Source organism: Vigna umbellata, chromosome 4, assembly GCF_029865625.1.
Source record: "Vigna umbellata cultivar VRB3 chromosome 4, Vumbellata_1.0, whole genome shotgun sequence".
Taxonomy (NCBI): domain Eukaryota; kingdom Viridiplantae; phylum Streptophyta; class Magnoliopsida; order Fabales; family Fabaceae; genus Vigna; species Vigna umbellata.
In genome coordinates this window covers 3107211-3129975 of record NC_142168.1, presented here as the reverse complement: position 1 = coordinate 3129975, position 22765 = coordinate 3107211, and the positions used below count along the sequence as shown (strand labels likewise).

Below are 22765 nucleotides of genomic sequence, written 5' to 3'. Positions count from 1 at the left end.
TCCATAGGCCAGACCTTAAAATGCTGCTTTCAATTAGCTCATTTTGTCATAGGACCAAGTTCATATATCTCACTAAAAAAGGTTGGTTAGACATCCTTAGGGTTAGAACCCTCCATTTTCTTACTTTTATCATTTGGCAAACTACAACATTTGTAGCTTTTAAGTGATATGATGGAATCGTACTTGACGTAGTCCTCTTTTTGTATTTTTTTACTTTTTATAGTTTAGCTCTTAAGGAGCATAGGTTACTATAAATACGCAGCTCCTCTATTGTATTGTCACTTTTGAGCTGAATGAGAATTATAGTTTTTCCATTTCTCCAAAATTCCACGGTGCTACTCATTCCTCCACGCCACCTCTCCTTCGCTGCCACCTCGCATGCGTCAGCGTTTTTCAATTCCTTCTTCAGCCACGCGTCCGCTCCCTCGTTCCACATCATTTGCTTTTCTTCTCACACATCAGACACGCACAGCCACATTCTCTCTTTCGTGAGAGCTTTTTCTCCATCTCGCAGAACCACATCTCGTTCTTCCACTCAAGAGTTTCCTCGTCGCCAGCCATTCTTCATCACAAATCCATCTCTTCTCCTCCGTAAGTATCAGATTCACAAGTTTCTTCATCTTTCTTCCACTGTCACCAAATCATCTGCACATTTGTCTAGGGTTTCTTCATCCTTCATCATTTTCTCTGATTTTAGCCGATTAAAATTAATTTTGATTCGTTCCAAACCTTTTCCACCGTTCAATCTTCATTTTGAACCGATTAATCGGTTCATATTGGGTTTCATTCCATTTCTAGGGTTTCTATCGAGTTTAACCCTCTGTTGTTGTCATTTTCCGCTGCGTATTCTTCGTCGGAGAAGCTTCGAGGAGGTCCGGTTTGTATTCGCGCAGCTTCAATCGACCTCTCCTCGGGCGTTCGTCCATCAAGTGGTATCAGAGCCAGGTTCGAACACGCTTCAGAGGTAAGTATCTCGGTTCGTCTCTGTTCTGAGTTTTCTTCCATTATTGAGTTGTTTCGATTCTTGTTTCAGTTTGATTCGTGTCTCTGTCTTTGTTCTAGTTTTGTGTTTTGATTCTGTCTTGATTCTGAGTTTATTCTTCCATTTTCGCGTTCTTAGTTAATTTCTTTACTGTCTTGTGTTTAACTTTTGTTCGTCATGGAATTCTCAAAGTGTTTTGCCTTGATTCAGTTTCAGTATGTGTTGTTTTTTCTGTATGAGATTCAAATATGTTTGTTCGTTCTTGGATCTCAATTTCTGCGTTTAGGTTTTCAAGTTGAGTGTTACTTATTTGTTTAAGCTTTCTTGTTCTGTGCCTTTGAGTCATTATATGAGTATTATTTCATTTTATTTCGGTGCAAGTCTTTGTTTGAGTATTTTAATTTCTAAATCCATTTCTGTTTTGTCTATGTCATGTTATTTTGTTTTAATTGTCAATTAAATCTGAGTTTAACTGTGATTCAATTGAGTTTTTTTTGCTTTGAGTATGATCTGTTCATCATCATAAGCAGTGACATTCAATTGAATGAGCTTGATGCAGACTTCAACAGCAGTTTAATTTCATTTCATTTATCTGAAGCTGTCTTGAGTTTTTGATGCTGACCATTACATGTAATTTGTATTGCACTTTTGAAATTCTGTGAGCTGAAAGTTGAATCTGCTTGTGGATAGCAAATGCACACCAATTAAGCTATGAAATGTTGCATTGAGCTTGGGTGCAAGATGCTTACAGCAGCATCAGTCTTTCATTTGGCCAGCTACACCGAACTGGTTTTTCTTTGAAGTCTGTGTTAATGTTTTGAGTGTGTGTTTGTTCTACTTAGTATTAGATCATTACTAAGTTCTAACATCAGTACATCCTAGAGTCATTGTGTCTGAGTGCTTTAATTTCTTTTCTGCAGAATTAAATTTGATTTGACTTGTGTTACTGCACCTTTGTGTCAAAGTTGTTCTGGCTTAAAATTTGTAAGTGGTTGATGATTAAGTCCACAAAAATCTGCATCACATCAGCAGTACTTGTAATCTTGTACAAAACAACCACTAAATCTGTGATTTGAATTTGAACCTAGCAGTAACACTTGTAATTGGAGTTGATTCTACTGATTTCATTGTAAAACAGTGCATAAGGCTGAAATTAACAATGTTAAATGCTGCACTACAAGTCTGAAATAAAGTGAATCAGTTTGAACATTTGTTTACAAAAATTCTGCAATTTGTTCTTGATCTTTTATTGCTTTTGAAATCTACTCTAGAACTGATCTTAGGATCCTGTTTGAGTGCTTACTGTGATCAAAAGCTTTGTTTCTTGCTTGTCATTGTTGAATGTCTTAGTTTTGTCTACATTACATGTAAAATCTGTTCAGCTGTTCTAATTTGAGCTTTGTTTGCTTTCATAATCTGATCTTGAGTCAGTTTCTCTGTTGTGCTGTAAATTCTTTTGCTTTAGTGGTTGTCCTGTTCTGTTCTACCTGTCTGTCCATTACTTTGATCTTTGCCTAGCCATTTCTTTATTACTTGAGAAGCTTTTTCACTCTGGATTTCTGGAAATTGAAAGAAGGTTTGTGTGCTTGGTAGCATTTTAGGTGGTGGTGGTGTGGAATACTCTCCAGCTGTGTACTGCCAAGGGAGAATCTCCCTTCCAAACCTTTACATTTTGAGTGCTTTAAGCTTTTAAAAAGAAGCCTGAGTGTTGTGAGTTTTGTAAGGCTGATTTGGCCTAATTCCTTGGCACTTTGAAATAGAGAATTCATTGTTAGTCTAACTGTTTTGTGATTGTTCATTGTGCAGGAAAAGAAATTGGATCAATTAGATTGGATCAGTTGTGGTTTGCTTAAACTGACATTGCATTCATTTTGGATTATAAACTGCTTGCTGAAATCATTGAGATATTATATGTCTGAATGTGATTACTGATTTCATGGTTTGCTTACAATTGTTGAAATCTGTTGAATACTTATTAGCACCATCATTCTTTCGTTGTTGAGATCAATTTTTCCAAATGCATATAGAAAATATTTTCCTGGTATTAATCACATGCAGATTTCAGTTTTATTCAGATTGATTGATTGAATACCTTGCATGCCACCTAGTTAGTTGTTCATGGACTGATTTATGCATGAATTGATTTGCTTGGAGTAATTAGTCTTGTGCATGAACTTGTTTTAACTGCCAAAGCATCATTCCATTTGAAGAAGTGACTAAAGCACTTACTTTCCAATTCTGACGTTGTGGTTGAATTAAGCACATAATTCTTTTACCCATTGGATTGATCAGAATTTAAATTAGAATTGAATGGTTGTTTAAATCAGTTTAGTTCAGCTTTGAATTACACCCATTGCATCTGGTTTAATATCTATGTCCTTGTGTATTTTTGCTGGAGTTGGTGCAATTTCTGTGAGCAGATCTGAAACGAATCAGTGCAGGGAAAAAGTGAAGAATGAATCTGCTGATTAGTTGAGCACAAGGAAGAACCTACAACAAAGTCCACTAAAACCAACAACTAGAAATAGCATTAATCAGGGAAGTTGCTTAGCTATATTACTTCTATTTGTTTAACTGTTTGTGTTATAGCTTGCAATTTGTTGGATGATGTGATTTGCTGAATTGGAATCTGGTTTGATGTTGTTGTGTGCAGAGTTGATAAACATTTGGAGTCAAGAATTTTAAGCAGTAGCAGAATATCAGTAGAGTTTACAGCAAGATAGACCAACCATTTAATTAGGGGAGTTGTTTAATTTTGTTGCCTCTGGATTACTTAATTGTTTCTGTCTTAGCTGGAAATTGATAGCATTGATGGTTACTCTGCTGAATTGATTGTGAATCTTTGATTGCAGTTTGTCATTTGAGAGCAACAGAAATTTATATAGCTGCATCAAGTGTACGAGACTAGGAGAAAAGGGAAGAATCTTTTATATTGTGTGAATTTAATCCTTTTGATATCTGTGTGTAGATAAGGCACATTGATTCCAATTGTGATTTGTGATTATAGGATAAACCAGAAGCTAGAAAAGGGGCCAAAGCTGGCCGAACCAGCAACAGGAGTGTACATTTTTTTTTGGCAGAAGGACTTGGCATCAAAATGAATGAAGTGGACCAGGACCAGGACCGTAGCAGCCTAGTATAGTTTTTCTTTTGTAATTATTTTCTTCAATTTGTTTGTAATAGGCTTGTGTTAGCCTACTGTTAGCTTTAGCTTTTGTTTTGTAAAAGGGCCTTTTATAAAGTCCAAGTGTTTAGGAAGAGTCCTTGGTGCTCTTTCAAACTCTTGGCAACTTTATTTGCTTTTATTTGTAGCATAGCTAGACAGGTGAATGTGTCTTGTTAGCCAAAGCTACAAGCTTCACCATAGGAGTAGACTTTAATATTGACTTAATTTGTGTATCTCGTAGGGGTCATTAGAGTCCGCTGGTTTCTTTAGTGTTTTTGTTTCTTTGATTTTGTGTTCACGTTTAGGGTTGATTAGGCTAAAAGGGATTAAACTCTAAGCCTTTTTTTCACATTAGAGTCCGAGAGTCTAGTCTTTTATTTGTGATTAATTGTTTGAGTTGTGTACTTTGTTTCTAAAGGTGATTTTAGTTTAAGGGGTAATTAGTTAGTAGCCTAAGACATTTCTGGCAAGGCAAGATTTGGTACTTAAGCAGCTCTTTAGCTCACCTCTCTTACCTGGGACTTGTCTAAGTGAAAGTTTTGAACCCTTTAGATTAAGAAAACTTTTAAAAACAAAGATGTCTTATGGTTCATATAGGTCTTCTAGGTTAGATAAAGTTGATGAAATGTTTAAACAAGCTAGGAATCTTCCATCCTTTGGTAAAGATATAGGTGCATTAACATATCTGCAGATCTTATATATACTACGCTTCATGAGTATTCTTGAAAGATCTAAAGGAACCATTTTTGGAATGAATATTAAGTGAAGAAAAAAGGAGGAAAAAAAAAGCCCAAGAAAAAAATAATAGCTGTACCTCCATGGGTCTGCGACCATCCAGTCGAAGTCCTTCTGGCCTGACGTGCTCAGGTCAATTTATGGCATAGACAAAAGGGAGACAAAGATGAGACATAAGCAGCTGGATTTTGTTTTTATTTGCTTTATATTCTTGGCTTCCAAAAAAAAATGATATTTTCTACTAAAGTTATTAAAACAAAATGGTGAGATTTTGATGAATCTGAGTCATTTAAAAGTTTGTGTTGGCTCAAGTAGTTTGTGGGTCATGCAGTGAGATGAGTGAGAGAGCAGTTCGAATTAATAACACTGCTCAATTGAAAACATACCGAACAAACTCCAGTTGCTCTGTAAAGATTAGGATGAAAACAAGGTTACAAAAAATCAAGCAATCTGAACTTTGAATGAATATCATATAGACAAGAACAAACATTTACCCAATAAGTGGGGCACTAGGTAAATAATATTGCAGAAATAAATATTAGAAATCAGCAAACAACAAAATAACAACGCATTTGAAGAAAATAAATCTGGTCGTGTTCCTACCCTTTTAAACATTTAAGTTTGCTCTTAATCTTACTGCAAGCAAAGAAAAAGAGGAAAGTACACCACGGACAGAAAGATATTGTAAAGGGGTGGTTCTTGAAGCAAATTCAATCTGCATACTGTTATTATTTTTATTTTATTCTAGCACTCCCCGAATTTCAACAAATTTCTAAGGAGAATGAGCAGGCTTTTAGTTTAATAGTTACAGAAGAAAGATTTGGGTCAATTATATATGAGAAGGACAGTGTTCCCTTCCCACTTAATAAACTAACAACACAGAGCAATGATTTTAGTGACTCGGTTATGCTATAGATCAATTTTATGGTTGAGTGGTATGCAAGTTCAAGATGCAGGATTTTTAAGAAGAGTTTTTGTGAGATCGATAGAAAGGGCAAGGAAGGGTTATAAGTTTGATTGAGAGAACGATATAGTATAGGAGTAATTGGTTATCAAGATGTTCAATGTTTGAAGCTTATACAAAGCTGTCGTAAACTCCATTTTTCTTGGTTGTAAATGTTGAATTGATTAAATTAGAAAAGCATAGCAACTTTTACAAGTTTAACAGAAAATAGGGATTGGGTGGTGAGTGGTGACACTGCAAGGCACTACACATGACAATGCAAACATTGAAAGGGTTTGAACTTTGATGACCAGAGAGAGAGAAAAGGAAAAGTACCTGACTGACGGCGAGATTTGCCGGTGGCTGTTACGCTCTGTGTGGCGACGGCGAGAACGGAAGTTGGTTCGCGCACTGCAAACGAGCCTAGTCTAGGCAGGGTTTCGCTGTTCGGTGTTTAAATTTGATTTTTCTAGAAAAAAAAATAGGACCTATTAAACCTATTTAGTGACCTATTTAAAATCAAACATTTGCAGAATACTATTTGGACGAGCACTGTTCACCGAGCACAGTGGACGAACGTTACTGAACGAACACTACCTTCCAACCACTAGGCCGAACACTATTTGGACGTACGTTCGTTATCAATCAACAGGCCGAACGCTGTTGGACGAACGTTATCAAATCCTACACTATCAGGCCGAACGCTAAACCATCGAACACCAGTACTAAATTCAATACTTGGACGAACGCGCAACGCTTGGAACCTAAGAATACTACTCAAGGTCGAACGCTCAACATTGCTATCCGAACAGGTTTAAACAAGTGACCTATTAAACCTATTTAGTGACCTATTTAAACACCGAACAACGGAACCCTGCCTAGACTAGGCTCGTTTGCAGTGTGCGGACCAACTTTCGTTCTCGCCGTCGCCACACAGAGCGTAACAGCCACCGTCAAATCTCGCCGTCAGTCAGGTACTTTTCCTTTTCTCTCTCTCTGGTCATCAAAGTTCAAACCCTTTCAATGTTTGCATTGTCATGTGTAGTGCCTTGCAGTGTCACCACTCACCACCCAATCCCTATTTTCTGTTAAACTTGTAAAAGTTGCTATGCTTTTCTAATTTAATCAATTCAACATTTACAACCAAGAAAAATGGAGTTTACGACAGCTTTGTATAAGCTTCAAACATTGAACATCTTGATAACCAATTACTCCTATACTATATCGTTATCTCAATCAAACTTATAACCCTTCCTTGCCCTTTGTATCGATCTCACAAAAGCTCTTCTTAAAAATCCTGCACCTTGAACTTGCATACCACTCAACCATAAAATTGATCTATAGCATAACCGAGTCACTAAAATCATTGCTCTGTGTTATTAGTTTATTAAGTGGGAAGGGAACACTGTCCTTCTCATATATAATTGACCCAAATCTTTCTTCTTTAACTATTAAACTAAAAGCCTGCTCATTCTCCTTTAGAAATTTGTTGAAATTCGGGGAGTGCTAGAATAAAATAAAAATAATAACAGTATGCAGATTGAATTTGCTTCGAGAACCACCCCTTTACAATATCTTTCTGTCCGTGGTGTACTTTCCTCTTTTTCTTTGCTTGCAGTAAGATTAAGAGCAAACTTAAATGTTTAAAAGGGTAGGGACACGACCAGATTTATTTTCTTCAAATGCGTTGTTATTTTGTTGTTTGCTGATTTCTAATATTTATTTTTGTAATATTATTTACCTAGTGCCCCACTTATTGGGTAAATGTTTGTTGTTGCCTATATGATATTCATTCAAAGTTCAGATTGCTTGATTTTTTGTAACCTTGTTTTCATCCTAATCTTTACAGAGCAACTGGAGTTTGTTCGGTATGTTTTCAATTGAGCAGTGTTATTAATTCGAACTGTCCTCTCACTCATCTCACTGCATGACCCACAAACTACTTGAGCCAACACAAACTTTTAAATGGCTCAGATTCTCCAAAATCTCACCATTTTGTTTCAATAACTTTAGTAGAAAATATCATTTTTTTTGGAAGCCAAGAATATAAAACAAAATCCAGCTGCTTATGTCTCATCTTTGTCTCCTTTTTGTCTCTGCCATAGAGGATGGAATACGTCAGCCCAGAAGGACTTCGACTGGATGGTCGCAGACCCATGCTATTGTTTTTTTCTTGGGCTTTTTTTTCCTCCTTTTTTCTTCACTTAATATTCATTCCAAAAAAGGTTCCTTTAGATCTTTCAAGAATACTCATGAAGCGTATGAAATGCGGAGTATTAATAAATAATAATATCCTACATGAATTCTTACATAGTCATGAATTACTGAAGCTTTATGTTAATTAGTATATATAAGATCTGCAGATAGTTCTGCATATGGGTTATACATAGATGAGCCATGCCATGGGTAATGGAAATGTGTAAGGGAACATTTTAATCGGCTAAAATCAGAGAAAATGATGAAGGATGAAGAAACCCTAGACAAATGTGCAGATGATTTGGTGACAGTGGAAGAAAGATGAAGAAACTTGTGAATCTGATACTTACGGAGGAGAAGAGATGGATTTGTGATGAAGAATGGCTGGCGACGAGGAAACTCTTGAGTGGAAGAACGAGATGTGGTTCTGCGAGATGGAGAAAAAGCTCTCACGAAAGAGAGAATGTGGCTGTGCGTGTCTGATGTGTGAGAAGAAAAGCAAATGATGTGGAACGAGGGAGCGGACGCGTGGCTGAAGAAGGAATTGAAAAACGCTGACGCATGCGAGGTGGCAGCGAAGGAGAGGTGGCGTGGAGGAATGAGTAGCACCGTGGAATTTTGGAGAAATGGAAAAACTATAATTCTCATTCAGCTCAAAAGTGACAATACAATAGAGGAGCTGCGTATTTATAGTAACCTATGCTCCTTAAGAGCTAAACTATAAAAAGTAAAAAAATACAAAAAGAGGACTACGTCAAGTACGATTCCATCATATCACTTAAAAGCTACAAATGTTGTAGTTTGCCAAATGATAAAAGTAAGAAAATGGAGGGTTCTAACCCTAAGGATGTCTAACCAACCTTTTTTAGTGAGATATATGAACTTGGTCCTATGACAAAATGAGCTAATTGAAAGCAGCATTTTAAGGTCTGGCCTATGGAATTCAGTCCTATTTAACAGCTGTGATTTGGACATGATTTTGGGATTCGACTATTTAAAATGAGGAGATGCACTTTAGAGGATAAGGTGAAGTTATTACTATTTATTAAAAATTTAGTATTTAAGAGTGTGATAAAATATATGTACATGTATAAGAAACTATGAAGTTATTAAAATCTCAATGACTATTACTGCAGTTTATCCTCTAAAGTGTTATTCCTTCACTGCAGAGGATCTAAATCTATGATTTTATATTTCTTTCTCTACTGATCTTTTGCCTTTAACTTTTTCTCCTCTCTTTATGGTATATTGTAGATGCGACAAATTCGTGCAGAAATTGGTGCTGTATCCAAAGCAGATGGGTAAATGAATTTTAGCTTTTTAGAAAATTAAGTTGTGATATCATTTGAAGCATTTGACCATAAAGTTTTTTTATTTTGAAAACAGTTCTGCCATGTTTGAGATGGGTAATACAAAAGTTATTGCTGTCGTCTATGGCCCTAGAGAGGTACTGTTTAATTATTTACCTTGCTAATGAAAATTCGTCTATGTAATTTAAGGATTGTTAACTATCCTTTTTCAGTGTTAGTTGGTTTAGACATTTAAAAAACTTTGATGTTGTAGTTGAGCTTTAGATGATTTGCTGTTTTTCTTTAGTAACTTCTCTGCATTTCAGGTGCAAAATAGAAGCCAAATAACCAACCATGCTCTGGTAGTTTTTTTTTTCTAAGTTATGTTGTCTGTATTTATATGAATTGTAACAAAAACTTAATTGTTGCTTATGTGCAATGTATGTCTATAGGTTGGGTGTGAGTACAGCATGGCTAATTTTAGCACTGGAGATCGCATGAGGAAATCAAAGGGTGACAGGTTTTGCTCATTTACTTGCTTTTGTTTAACTTCCTATTCTTTTTGACCTTTCACTTATTTTTTATATATTCGTAGTTTTATACTTATCAAAATGGTATTGGAGCATAGACTACTAGGATGATAGTGAATGTTGCATTAGTAGAATCTATCTTAAGAGTGCCTTGTAATTTGTAAATTGGACTTTTTGATCTTTTTACTGAGGTAAGAATTTAATAGCAATGGTGGTAATGCATGTTTAGACTTTTAGAGTATAAATTTTGATTATTAATTAGTAATATATATATATATATATATATATATATATATATATATTGCATTTGTTCATGTGATACAGTATAATTTTTTTTTAATCTTGCATTCATAATTTTCTATGTAACAACTATCTTGCTATCCACTAACGTATTGTAGTGTTTTTGGGGCTGGCTGCTCCATGCCTTTGATATAGCTGACTACAGGCTCAGCAATGGGTTATGTATCATAAAACAATGAAAAGCTTAACCCCATGCACCCTTTTACTGCCTTTTCTCATTTTTAATCTTTTTTGCAAGCTTTGACTTTTTTGAGTAATCTTTGGCCAAAACTCACTGAATAGTTTTGAATGGCTTAACCATCAATGTTTGCAGATATAAATGTTATCCTGTTTTGCTTTTCCTTCATAGTTTTAATATGGTTCTCATTGTAAGGTTCTCTTACAGAAGGATAATAGGATCACTTCTTATTTTTTACTACGTGATTTGAAGTTCTCATTCTACAGGAGATCAACTGAAATTTCCCTGGTTATTCGGCAAACCATGGAAGCATCTATATTGACACATCTATTGCCTCGATCTCAGGTTTTATTACACATTAAGAACTTATTTTGTCATGTGCTTTGCTTTCCCCTAGTCCTCCCTAATGTTTTACTTATTAAATTTGCAGATAGATATATATGTCCAAGTTCTCCAAGCAGATGGAGGTAACTAAGACTTGATAATGGGATCTTGTGATTCTCTTTTGTCATTGCCATTTTATTTTCTCTCTTTACTCATTTAATATGTACATTAATTTTGGGTGATGTTGACATGTCTTTTATAGGAACTAGATCTGCTTGTATAAATGCTGCAACTTTGGCCCTTGCCGATGCTGGGATCCCTATGCGTGATCTTGTAACATCCTGCAGTGCCGGATACCTTAACAGCACAAGTCTGCTTGGTACATATCTGTTTTTACTCTAAATTTGAACTGGCTAAATACAAGTGTGGTATGTCTGTTTTGTTTCTGTCTACTTCTGATGCACGGGCTGCCCTAATTATTAAAGGTTTCTGAATGTGTACAGATTTGAACTGTGTAGAAGACAGTGCTGGAGGTCCTGATGTAACCCTAGGAATTCTGCCAAAGTTGGATAAAGTAACACTGCTTCAGGTTAATTCATGTCTTGTTATTTTCTCTGTATCTATTGTGTAGTCAACCAGGTAAATTAGTTCAACAGAAAGGAAAACTTTTTATTGCTCTCTCAGTCATTGATACTCACGTAGTAAAGAGTCTGGTGGTGTTGAAGCTGTAATTCCTCTTCCTTCAAAAACTGTTCTTGTTATTAGAGATTTTGGAGAGAACAGTAGAGTTTTAACCCTTGATTACTCGAGGGAATAGGTGCATGTTCGGAAATCCCCAAAAGAAGCTTATCTAAGCTCGCCTCAGATTTAACAACTTAATAGTTTGCTGTACACATGAATCTTTTTTCAAATATCAGTTGTTTTTTAATCAACAGATACTTCTTACGAAGGTTCCTGATAGAGTGATTTGCTGTTGTACCCATTGATGGAGTTATGTCATGACAAATCTTCTTTTTAGTCTGAGTTAATGTTTGATCAAGTGTAACTTAATTTTCACTAGTATCATACTTGGTAACTCTTTATTTGGAATTCCAGTTCAGCATCTTTTACTTTTTTAGTTGCAGATCTTTTGTTGATACTTTAAATTTTGACTGAAGAAATATAGTTGATATATTCTTTCCGCCACCTTATTATAGGATGAAATTCATGTATGGTCCACAAAACAGAGAGGGAGGGTAACTTCATTTGGTGGGGCTGGCATAGATTTTTTCCAATGACAGTTTATCAGTCAGTTTATTGCTCCCATTCTTAGATTGATATTATGGAGTTAAATTTGTTTCGAACACGTGCCACTATGTAAAGGCTGGTTGAGATTGTGAACCTTCAAAGTTTTAATCAGAAATTTACTACTATCATTATTATGAAAAGCATGCAATGCTTTTCTTTTCTCATCCAGCTTATTTCATTCGTTCACTCCCTGCCATATTCCGTAGTTTAGAATGGAAAAGCTCCTAGTTTAATTTTATTTGCACTAATTTCTGTTGTTACTGTCTATAGATGGATTCTAAACTACCAATTGACATTTTGGAAAATGTTATGCAACTGGCAATCGAAGGCTGCAAAGCAATAGCAAACTACATTCGAGAAGTAAGAACCTGCTGACACTTTTGTGATTATACTAAGAGGAGTCCAAACAAGTTTTACATTAATTTCACTGCTTAAATCCTGTTTCTTTGTTGGCTGGCAGATTTTGCTGGAGAACACAAAGCAACTGGAGTATCGACGAGGTGTATAGTTTTTATAGCAGAAATGATGCTATGATTATTATTACCTGTGGTCACGGTTTTCCAGATTTGTAGGTCCGTTCTTTCAGCATTTGTGCTTTTTTTTGGTTATGGAGGAGAATTCTCTTGTATTTACGTGGAACAATTTTGTTTTTAGCATACGGTGCTTAATAAAACGGAAATTTGTTGTAGAATTCGTTTCTCATTTCTGTCACCTTATCACTATGAATAAAAGGTAGCAAAATTATGATTTATTTTGGGACCACTTTCTGAATTTCCACCAATCCCCCAAAATAAGACGTGTGGAATGGAACTAATGATCTGACACTTCAACGAATGAAGAATTAATGATTGAAGTTAGAATCAAAATAATCAGTGGGTTGGTTGAGTGTGTGTACACGGTGATTGCATCCTCAGAAAAAGCAATGACATCAGTATTGACAATTTAATTGCTAACTAATTTCAATGGTTAGTTTCCTAAATTTCCTTTTTGGGTACGATACAGTTTGATAAAGACAGCTTTGGTGTTAAATGTTTGTATTGCAGTTAAAGTCTTGATATAACGAGTTAAACTGATTAATTATGTAAATATAAAAAGTAAATAATTTATAGTAATTTCTAAATCCTGGTAAATATAAAGTAGTTTAATTAAGTTAACATTTTTTTATTTCTTTTAAATACGTATGCTAGAGCGGAATACTGAAGTTTTTTGGTAGAGTTGAATACTGTAAGTTTGAAACATCACTAATACAGATTTAGAAGAAAAAAAAGTATTTGAAATAATAATATTGTATGGAAAAATGTTAATTTTTCTGGGAAAAAAATTTCACAGAAAAAGTTAACCTGAAAGTTAATGATCAAGAGAATTTTAGGATTATTTCTATGGTAAAGGAAAGTATTTTGGTGGTTGAGTTTGTTTTCAACTAATACCAGACTTCATTAAAAAATATATTATAATACTAACTATTTATAAAAATAAGTTTGAAGTTATGAGAATTATGAATGGAGAGTGATATAACGAGAATATAATTGAACACAAAAATTTTACCTCTTAAAAGAAACCACTGGTAAATGATGAAAAAATTAAGATAATTATAAGTGCAGATGAACATATGAAGCTCAGTTGGAAAAAAGTAAATACCGATTCATAGTTTGAATAACCAACCGCAATGTCTCGAATCTCAGCAACTTCAACCTTTTAATGCACAGCCCATCGGTCCCATTTGTACAAAGCAGGAGAAGTGCTATTGCTTTTTGACGCACCACTTTTGACCCACTTTATTGAATACAGACATGAATTCAATTACATCACAGTCAACATCAGAATTCTTGACAATGTCATTCAATTGTAAACATCATTTATAATAAAAATATTGACTTCTAGATTACTTTAAAAGCCATTTATAGCATAATTCAGCCAACTAACCATGAAATAAAAACAGTGATAGTATACAAAATTTATGTGAAGGTTATTGAATTATGCACGTATCACTGTAAAATGGAAAATGCCAAAAAAAGATGCATGATCACATTGTCCACTAATCACTCGTTTTATCTCTGTCATGAGAGGCAGATCATAGCCGTAACCATCCAATATAAGCAAATTGGAACACCAAAGCTAAATTATCCATGCCGTGGAACATATCATCAAATCCATGGAGAGAATAAACTCGGCACCAACTCAACAAATCTAATGCTTAAAGAAGGAGCATCCATAGCAGAACAGAAGGAACCAACTGACTAATGACCTGGTAACACTTGAAAGCCATTCTCACAAAAAACATAGGCCTCTATAAAGCACTATTTCTAGCCTAAGATCATAACAACATAAAACCTGACACTCCTACTGAACAGCACTATTTCTAAAACTAGATGCTGCTACATTGCTGGATGTAGTAGCAGCATTAACTCAGACCCATTTTGTACAATTCCTCAAAGACCACTTCTGTCAAGACCAAGACGGTCACTGCAAAAACTTGATGGCACAACTGATAGCTGCAGCCGACCGGTCCATTCCTCTCCCGGCTTCAAGCTCACCGGTTTCTCTATCACCGCCCCGTCAACACAAAGCATCTGTTTGTACTCTTCATCACCAAAATCTACCATGGATTTTGATTTCTTTTCCCATGGATTCCACACAGCTGAACACACCATAAAAGTTAAGATGAAAAGGACTGATTTTATATTTTCTACAACTCGAAACCTTATCTACGTTTGTATTTTGTTTGTGGAAAAAATTTGCTACTTAGAGCTTACCAACATCAGGGAGACCTTCCTTCCTTATAACAAATGTTCGCTTCTTCTCATGATCTAGCACTGCAATTATGTTTGGAGAGCTAAGATAAACTCGATCCGCCTGCCATGAAGGAAGTATGGATATTAAAAACATCTTCATTAGCCTTCATTGTGTCAAAACCAAAAGACTTTAGTAGTGGATACTGTGTGTGATTGACAAAACTGCAGCATAGGCCAGGAATATAGTGCTCTATTTATCTCAACCTGAAGTAATAGCTTAAATTGCAGCATGGAACTATAAATGTCTACATTTTGTTAACATCAATATAACCTAGAAGGGTTTACCTCAGATTCAAATGTTATTGCATCTCCTTGTTCAGTAAATCGTTCTTTTTTGAAAAGGTTGTCTAGGTAGTCCAGTGTCTCCAGACCTTCAATCCTTATCTCACTATAAAAATTGTTAATGTGACGTTAATAATGATTGTCAATCTTAAAATAAAATTTCCTGTTCTAAAACAATCAAAAGAGAGGTAGTTCAAGTAAAAATATGTAAACAAGAATCTATATAGGTAACAAGCATTGCAAACAGTAGTTTGCTTCAAATGCTTACAAATTCTATAGGCTGTGTAAGAACTTTGTACTTTCATTACGACTGATCACTTGTTTACATATTTCCCGATAACTGACATGAATAAAACTCATAATTCCAGTATTCGGAGAAGAATCCACCTAATATATAGAGTATCCATGCTAGTTTCAAATGATTAGAGTGTAAGTTGTTATTAGTTTCTAAAGAAGAGAAACAGTCCTCTAAGATCTGCTTGAATGTTAAAATCCCACAATTTAAAGCATTCAGCAAATGCAGAAACTACACGTTTCAGAACAAAAACCAAATATATTTGTCTACTATAAATATTGAACAAGGAAGTACCATTAGTGCTAATAAAACTCCGATCAAGTGTTCAGCAATCAATTTACTATGGAAAAGAAAAATGATGGTTGGACATCATCCCACACACTCAGAAAAGGGAATGCAGACCAAGTACAACAAAGAATTATCCATACCTAATGTCAGAAACCAATAAGTATGTGTGATCCGCGAATGAGAAACTAAATGGCTTGCCATTTATATTCCTGACTCTAGATATCAAAGTCAGGTCCCCATCTGCTGCAAGAGACACCCGAAGACGGAATTCAAAACTGGTACAATTATTAAACAATAGTTAGATTACTACTGCTTGAAATTTACTGCCAAACACAGGAAAAAGTAATATCGAGTGCATATATGCCAGATTCAAATTATCAAACACATGGAGAGTGGATATCCCTGTTATACTGTCACATCATGCTATTCATACCTGTGTGGCCAGCACTTCATATCTTCTTCAGATGATTTTAGCACCAGGTCAATGAAGGATTTCCCACTGGAGTCATTCCCAGGAAGAGGAGGAGGGTTTTCATCAATTGCCCACATTCTATTTCTTGCAAAACCATGCTGCTCCAGCGATCCACAGTTTCCAAACTGTGAAACAAATTCAGCTCAAGATATGTAAGTATGCATGTTACAAGTTATATAAAATGAACGTAAAAAGGAATAAGCTTGCCTGTGGAAAACACATGGGAATTCCTCCTCGAATTGCTTTTGGAGCCTTGAAAATTGCCTACAGATAATGGAAAAGGAAACAAAACAGTTAGTTATTACTACTTGCCTCTTTAAAAAGTATAATTGATTAAAGTTCTGTGTTCCTACAAAAGCATCAGTTAAGAAGTTGGTTTTGCCGTCAAAGTTTTTCATTATACCAGTATTCAACCCCAGTGGTTCCAAAGGACAAAAGCACTACAATGCACCATTCTTCCCTGTTTTTCTCTTGCATCGATGTGATTGATGGACAGCATAGAATACTATGATTCATCAAAATCCAAACTCTTCTTAAATTTATTGATTATTTGGGCAAATGCCCTTCACATGCCAGTTGCAATATAATGCAGATTATCCTAAAATGAAAATGTTCAGAAAGCAAGATTATGAAATATTGACATGTTTTCCTTATCAGCGCTGACAACTAACAAAATTCATATAATTTAAAATGTACAAATTGATTTTCAATCAAAATTGAAAGACATACCTTGCTGCTTGTGAATAGAAGTTCTTCCCCGTGCTCATTCCGCCATGAAGTGACCTGCGCCCCATGTAAGCTTACCTAATTTCGAGAAAAAACAGTTAATCTAAGTAATCGTAGTAATTAAATTACTCAAACTACAAATATCTTGACAGACCAAGTTATCCACATCAAGAATTCGCATTGGATGTCATAGTAAATTTTAAAATCATAACTTTACCAAATGTTAAAATCGACACCAGTTTTGCAATGAACAATTTCTCACCCGTGCCGAAGAACCCCTTGGGGTCCGAAGCAGAACTTGATCAATTCCATTCCAGTCCTTTGTAATTTCAGTTGCTGCTCTATAGTCCCATACGGCTGCAGAATGCCCCATTCAAATTAATGCAGATCCTAAATTTCTTCAGCAAAATCCTATTAAGCTTCTCAAATTCGGAACATGCAAATGCCAGAGGATTGAAGGGGTCTCCACCTCACACCTATACCGTAACAAACACGTGAATTAGCCTCCTCGTCAGTTAAATCCAAAATCCCAACACCCAATTTCACTGAAAATTTCTTCTCACTGGTATGATTCAGATCTACGGAACAATAGACCTATTTAAACAAGAATCTGGAATGTGTGATAGAATTCCACGAAAACTCCAGAAAGCCAAGAGCAGAAACATTACACTGAACATTTAGCAATTGAATACCAATCTACCTGGTACACATCCAAACATGTCCTTAAAACTTGTCAGATTCACAGCAGAAAAAGACAATTAAACACTGAAAAAACATAATAACTATCAGTAAATAAATAAATCACGCACGCATACATACATATACATACACACATACATATATTACAGCTGTAATAAAATTAAAATTTTCTTTAATATAAGCAGAATACAATAACCATAATTTCTTCAGGAAAATTCAAATTAAGGAAGAAAAACCAAACACTAATAAATCTCAAGAGAATACTGAATAATAAATCTCCCATTAACCAAACACTGGTAATAAGTTTACTTACTTCAACAATCCGGAATCAGGAATTCTAAGTCTAAACCGACACCAGGTCTTGGATGCAGAGAGAAGCAGCAGCAGGAGCCAGAATAATGCATGACCTCTGTGAAATGAGTTAAGAAAATTCACACATCCAATGACACGAGGCAGCACATGCTCATCAAGTACATAGATACATACATGACGAAGAAGAAGCGTTCAAAAAGTTGAAAGGTACCCTTTTCTTAGAAGTATGCATTCAAGACCATACTTGCAATTGAATCAAGAAAGTTCAAAACTTTCAACAACCCCAAGATTTGAAAAACCAAAAAAACTACAGCAAATGGTAGGTGGCAATGTTGTGTGAAGGCGAGATAAAACTTTTACAGAAGCTTAAGATAAGGAGCAAAAACCGGTCTTGTAAATTCTGTGTCTGTTGGCTGCTGAAGAGATCTAGTTCTTGGACGTGGAAATACGAAAAGTAAATGTACACATGTACAAACCGTTAAAAAATTTAAACATTTTTTAATGACAATTAAACTACATTAATTTTGTGTACAAGATTTAAAACCAGAATAAAATATACACCATTCCAGTACAGGGTTGAAAGCTACTTTTTCTTTGGACTGTGGTGGACAGAATCAAGAGTCACATACACAACACACAGCACAACACAATCGAAGGTGATGGATGAATCCATCTCAAGATGTAAACCAATAGAAAAAACAAAAAAAAAAAACATTTATGTCTTAAACACAGAACACACAACACAGAGACATCACATCACTTCAGCATACTATTATAAGGGCATGCGTAGATGTTCGGTATTTCTTCCAATGAGGTGTGCAAAATGGATTTGTCACCGCAATCCCGGGCTTATCTTTCAATTTCTCTTTCTTTTTTCTTTTAGCACGGAAACACTGACCATTTTCTTTCTTTTTAATATACTGAGACAGAGCACACAAAAAAAGAAATTAAAATTCCCACAATAAAAATAGGTTTAAAAATAAGATGGTCACTTCTCGCCTTCAAAATTTGCCAAATTGTTTGATCCTGAAGCTTCCTGGGACAAGGTTTGTTCTTTCAGTACATCCTTCATATATCCATTCCTGGACGAGAAGGAGAAGGCGTGGCGGTTGAGGAGGTTGATGTAGAGGGCATAGGCGGTTAAACCCGTCATCCCTAATTTCTCATACTTCCCTTCGGTGTGCAAGTTCAACCTGTCATCCTCGCCCTGCGACGAAGACACTTCCCTAAAGTCCCTCAAAAACCTGTGAATAGCATCGTTCACGTCTTCCACCCTTATGTTAGTGCCCCACACAAAGGTGGGCCTGGCGTCGTCCATGTCGTAGCCATCGCCGCCGTCAGACGAGGCCGCCGCGTCATATGTTGTGGATGTAGGTGTGACGGGAACGCGCCCACCTCCGCCGACGCCTTAGCGGGAGCGCGGCGCGGTTGGGGTGGCTTCGGAGGAGGCGAATCGAGATCAGCGCTCCGACGGAGTGGCGAATGCGGAGGGAGTGGAGGAGCGGCGGCGGCGGCGGCGGCGCCTACTTCCCGGAGAAGAGAAGGTGTTGCTGATGGGGCTGGAAAGGGAGTCGTCGGGGGAAGAAGGACCTATCAGAAAGGAGGTTTGAATAAATTAACAAATCAGAAAATTCGGAAAATGAAAACCGAAAGAAGAGACAGAGAGAGGAGCGGCACGAACCGTTGTTGAAATTCGGAGAAGAATCGGAAGCCATAGATTTGGTTGTCGGAGAAAATCAGATACAGAAGCAAGAGTGAGTGATATAGAAAGGGCGGTAACTCACCCGTCATCCTCACCCTTCATACATCCTTCATATATCCTTCATAGAGGTCGATGTATTCAGGTCAGACTCTGCCACCTGCAAATAAAATGATACGTGAGCATGTCTCCTGTTTAAAAAATTAACGTAAAAGAAAAGGTATTATTATTTAATTATGTTAAATTAGGGATTCAATTGATCATTTCTAAAATTAAAAGATTTAATTAAAATGAACCCGTAAATACAAGGACTTTCGAATCTATTAAAAAAAAATATTAGCTGCACTGAACCGTTTTGGCCTACATGGAAAGATTCATTTTAATATTGGTAAAAGAAAAGAAAATAGAAGATCATAGGAAAAGGAAAGATTCATTTTAATATTGGTAAAAGAAAAGAAAATAGAAGATCATAGGAAAAGGATTTGTGGCTGTATTCAGCCTTTTGGTTTAAAATGTGAACTTTTAAAATAAAAAAAGTGATGATTAAAATGAAGTTAAAATAGTTTTAAATCAAATTCCAATATATTTACATATTTTTAATATTAAAAAAATTATTTTCGTACATTCTGATTTAAGGATTGAAAGTTATATTTTGTTTTACAAATTTATTGAAAGAATAATTACAAAACAAAGATTTTATATTACTTCAATAACTATAACATTGTTGATGCAATCAATAACCAACATATTTTAAATTATAATGCTGAATTTGGTTCTAGGTAAAATGTTTGGTGGATTACATTATAAACAACGACAAGGCCATTTTCTTTCCTGGCCTAACCTCAATAGTCCAAAGACATTAATGAGTTGCGATAACTAGTCTTCAAATACATCACAGAAAAAGTTAACCTGAAAGTTAATGATCAAGAGAATTTTAGGATTATTTCTATGGTAAAGGAAAGTATTTTGGTGGTTGAGTTTGTTTTCAACTAATACCAGACTTCATTAAAAAATATATTATAATACTAACTGTAACGTCCCAAAAATATACATCATGCATATATAATAAAGAGTCATCATACATAATATAAGAAAGCAGTCAAGAGTAATTTAAGGATTACAGTCATCCTTAGAATAGTGCGGAATTGACAACAAGAGTATTTAGAATTTCTCCATGAAAATCACAGAGAATTTAAAACTTAAAATACACACGAGTTATTCCAAACATTAAGAATTATGAAATAAGACTAGCTAATCTAGGCTGCAGCACTGCCGTCTTCATCAAGAGCTGCTTCCAAAGTATTCTCCTCGCCATCTAGTCCCATCCAAGTGGATGATCATCGCCAAAGAAACATACCCAAACAACACACAACACAAACAATGCAAGGGTGAGCTAGATATAAAAAACATGTTATACAATCCAACATGATATGCAAAAGTCACTCATACATGGTAAACTAACATCACAAGACTTGTTACATTAAACCCCGACTTGTTACTTTATAGACCGACTCGTCCGGACCAGAATGATTACCGAGCTATGGCGGGTTATGCACTCGTGGTGGCCTCTACTGCTTTGCAAAGCCATTGCCAATGGGTTCCACCCTACCACCCTCACGAGGTTAGTCCGTTTCGCGCCCTGGAGCATACTGGAAGCCTCCAAGACTAGGACCTCCTGCTACTCCTCACCACATGGATCAATCCTCTCTACTTGAGAATGAAAGACCATTGGAGCGTCAGGAAAACCCTCAAGAATGAGCTACCATGAAATCATTCTGTACACCCCAAATCACCACCATATATCCTCTCCTTGAGGATCATGGAATTACGTCCACCACCATGTATCCTCTCATGAGGATCATGGAATTACGTCCCTGAATCATATTGTTACTCCCGAATCACCAGATATCCATTTTATCACAGTAAATCCAACACACCTCATACATTCACATAAATCACTTCACAGTATATATTTTCCAAACCTTGCACGTAATTCAATTCAAGAGAAAATGAATTTAAAATCCAACATTTGCAGAATACTATTTGGACGAGCACTGTTCACCGAGCACAGTGGACGAACGTTACTGAACGAACACTACCTTCCAACCACTAGGCCGAACACTATTTGGACGTACGTTCGTTATCAATCACCAGGCCGAACGCTGTTGGACGAACGTTATCAAATCCTACACTATCAGGCCGAACGCTAAACCATCGAACACCAATACTAAATTCAACACTTGGACGAACGCGCAACGCTTGGAACCTAAGAATACTACTCAAGGCCGAACGCTCAACATTGCTATCCGAAAATACAATGTTAAGAACGATCGCTCAAACTCACTAATATTATAAGGCCGATCGTTAAAGATTTCAAATTATAATATCCAATTATGGCCGAACGCTCACAATCACAAATATCCATGAACGAACGCTTATGATCCAAACTAAGGAATCCAAATTAAAATCGAACGCTCAGAAGCGAGAATACCTTATCAAAACCGAACGTTCAACAGAATAAGACCGAACGCTCAAAATTCCAAAACTTAAAACTATCAAGCCAAGACCGAACGCTCACAATTAGAATCAAGGAAAGACCGAACGCTCACAATCAGAATTAAACCAAAACCGAACGCTCACAATGAGAATTAAACTATGACTGAACGGTCAAAATCCAATCCTAAGAATACCAACTAACGGCCGAACGCTCACAATCACAATTAACCAAGGCCGAACGCTGACTAATACACCGAAACCGAACGTTTAGAGATCCAGACTTAATAGTATCAACTTAAGGTCGAACGATCAAGATTAAACTTAAGAATCCGTTAAGGACGAACGACTGCAATTTCTATTACCAAATACCGAACGCTCAAGATCACGTAAATATCAATTTAGGGACGAACGCCTAAAATTACTAATTCCTGTATACAGTTGGGACGAACGTCTAATATATCACTGCAAACGAACGAACGCTCGTTAACACAAAACCGAACGCTCATGCTATTTTGGCCGACCACTAATTGGTCGAGCCATTTGGACGAACGTCCAATTTGGCTCACCAAATTGGACGAACGCGCGATCTGCAGAATTCTGCAGAATCGCACCAGATTTTCCGGAGAGAAACCAGAAACCCCATTTTCATCCCCTTCTTCCCAGATTTGCTTCAACAACAATATTCTACCATCACTCATACAGATTCATACACAACAAAGTCACTCTAAGTACGAAATTTGTTCATCAACGACACTATATTATAGATTTCAGTAC

General features: G+C 36.1%; 2 protein-coding genes and 1 long non-coding RNA gene across 7 annotated transcripts; 2 read left to right on the top strand and 1 right to left on the bottom strand.

Annotated features, from left to right (window-relative positions):
* Window positions 1-319: 319 nt before the first annotated feature.
* LOC148198996 (uncharacterized) lies at window positions 320-4287 on the top strand. Its single transcript, XR_015786159.1, has 2 exons — window positions 320-591; window positions 863-4287. It is a non-coding gene; the product is annotated as an uncharacterized LOC148198996 (long non-coding RNA).
* A 3647-nt stretch (window positions 4288-7934) lies between these two features.
* On the top strand, window positions 7935-12438 carry LOC148198995 (exosome complex component RRP41 homolog). The gene is made up of 11 exons (XM_088112389.1): window positions 7935-7986; window positions 9275-9323; window positions 9409-9469; window positions 9638-9673; window positions 9764-9831; window positions 10586-10664; window positions 10750-10786; window positions 10906-11022; window positions 11162-11232; window positions 12201-12290; window positions 12391-12438. Exons 1-11 carry the CDS (start codon window positions 7935-7937, stop codon window positions 12436-12438), a joined length of 708 nt encoding a protein of 235 aa, XP_087968515.1.
* Window positions 12439-13849: 1411 nt separating this feature from the next.
* On the bottom strand, window positions 13850-19733 carry LOC148198994 (putative glucose-6-phosphate 1-epimerase). Of its 5 annotated transcripts, XM_088111382.1 has the most exons (11): window positions 19478-19733; window positions 18796-19386; window positions 17798-17893; window positions 17048-17261; window positions 16789-16863; window positions 16267-16323; window positions 16021-16184; window positions 15728-15862; window positions 15008-15110; window positions 14684-14783; window positions 13850-14568 (listed from the first exon to the last, which is right to left on the bottom strand). In XM_088111382.1, exons 4-11 carry the CDS (start codon window positions 17156-17158, stop codon window positions 14360-14362), a joined length of 954 nt encoding a protein of 317 aa, XP_087967508.1. In that variant the 5' UTR covers window positions 17159-17261; window positions 17798-17893; window positions 18796-19386; window positions 19478-19733; the 3' UTR covers window positions 13850-14359. The 5 variants fall into 5 exon arrangements, with proteins under 5 accessions (XP_087967508.1, XP_087967505.1, XP_087967506.1 ...); XM_088111379.1 differs by having other exon boundaries at window positions 17048-17485; window positions 17798-19386; XM_088111380.1 differs by having other exon boundaries at window positions 17048-17893; window positions 18567-19386.
* Window positions 19734-22765: the final 3032 nt, after the last annotated feature.

Excerpts from the sequence above, each read along its gene's own strand:
- LOC148198994 (XM_088111379.1), bottom strand. The coding sequence starts at position 17,158 with ATGGGGCATTCTGCAGCCGTATGGGACTATAGAGCAGCAACTGAAATT. Across the intron at positions 16,864-17,047 it reads CAAGGGGTTCTTCGGCACGG|GTAAGCTTACATGGGGCGCA; the intron begins GTGAGAAATTGT and ends TCTCGAAATTAG. Across the intron at positions 16,324-16,788 it reads TTCTATTCACAAGCAGCAAG|GCAATTTTCAAGGCTCCAAA; the intron begins GTATGTCTTTCA and ends CATTATCTGTAG.
- LOC148198995 (XM_088112389.1), top strand. The coding sequence starts at position 7,935 with ATGGAATACGTCAGCCCAGAAGGACTTCGACTGGATGGTCGCAGACCC. Across the intron at positions 10,787-10,905 it reads AGTTCTCCAAGCAGATGGAG|GAACTAGATCTGCTTGTATA; the intron begins GTAACTAAGACT and ends TGTCTTTTATAG. Across the intron at positions 11,023-11,161 it reads TAACAGCACAAGTCTGCTTG|AAGACAGTGCTGGAGGTCCT; the intron begins GTACATATCTGT and ends TGAACTGTGTAG.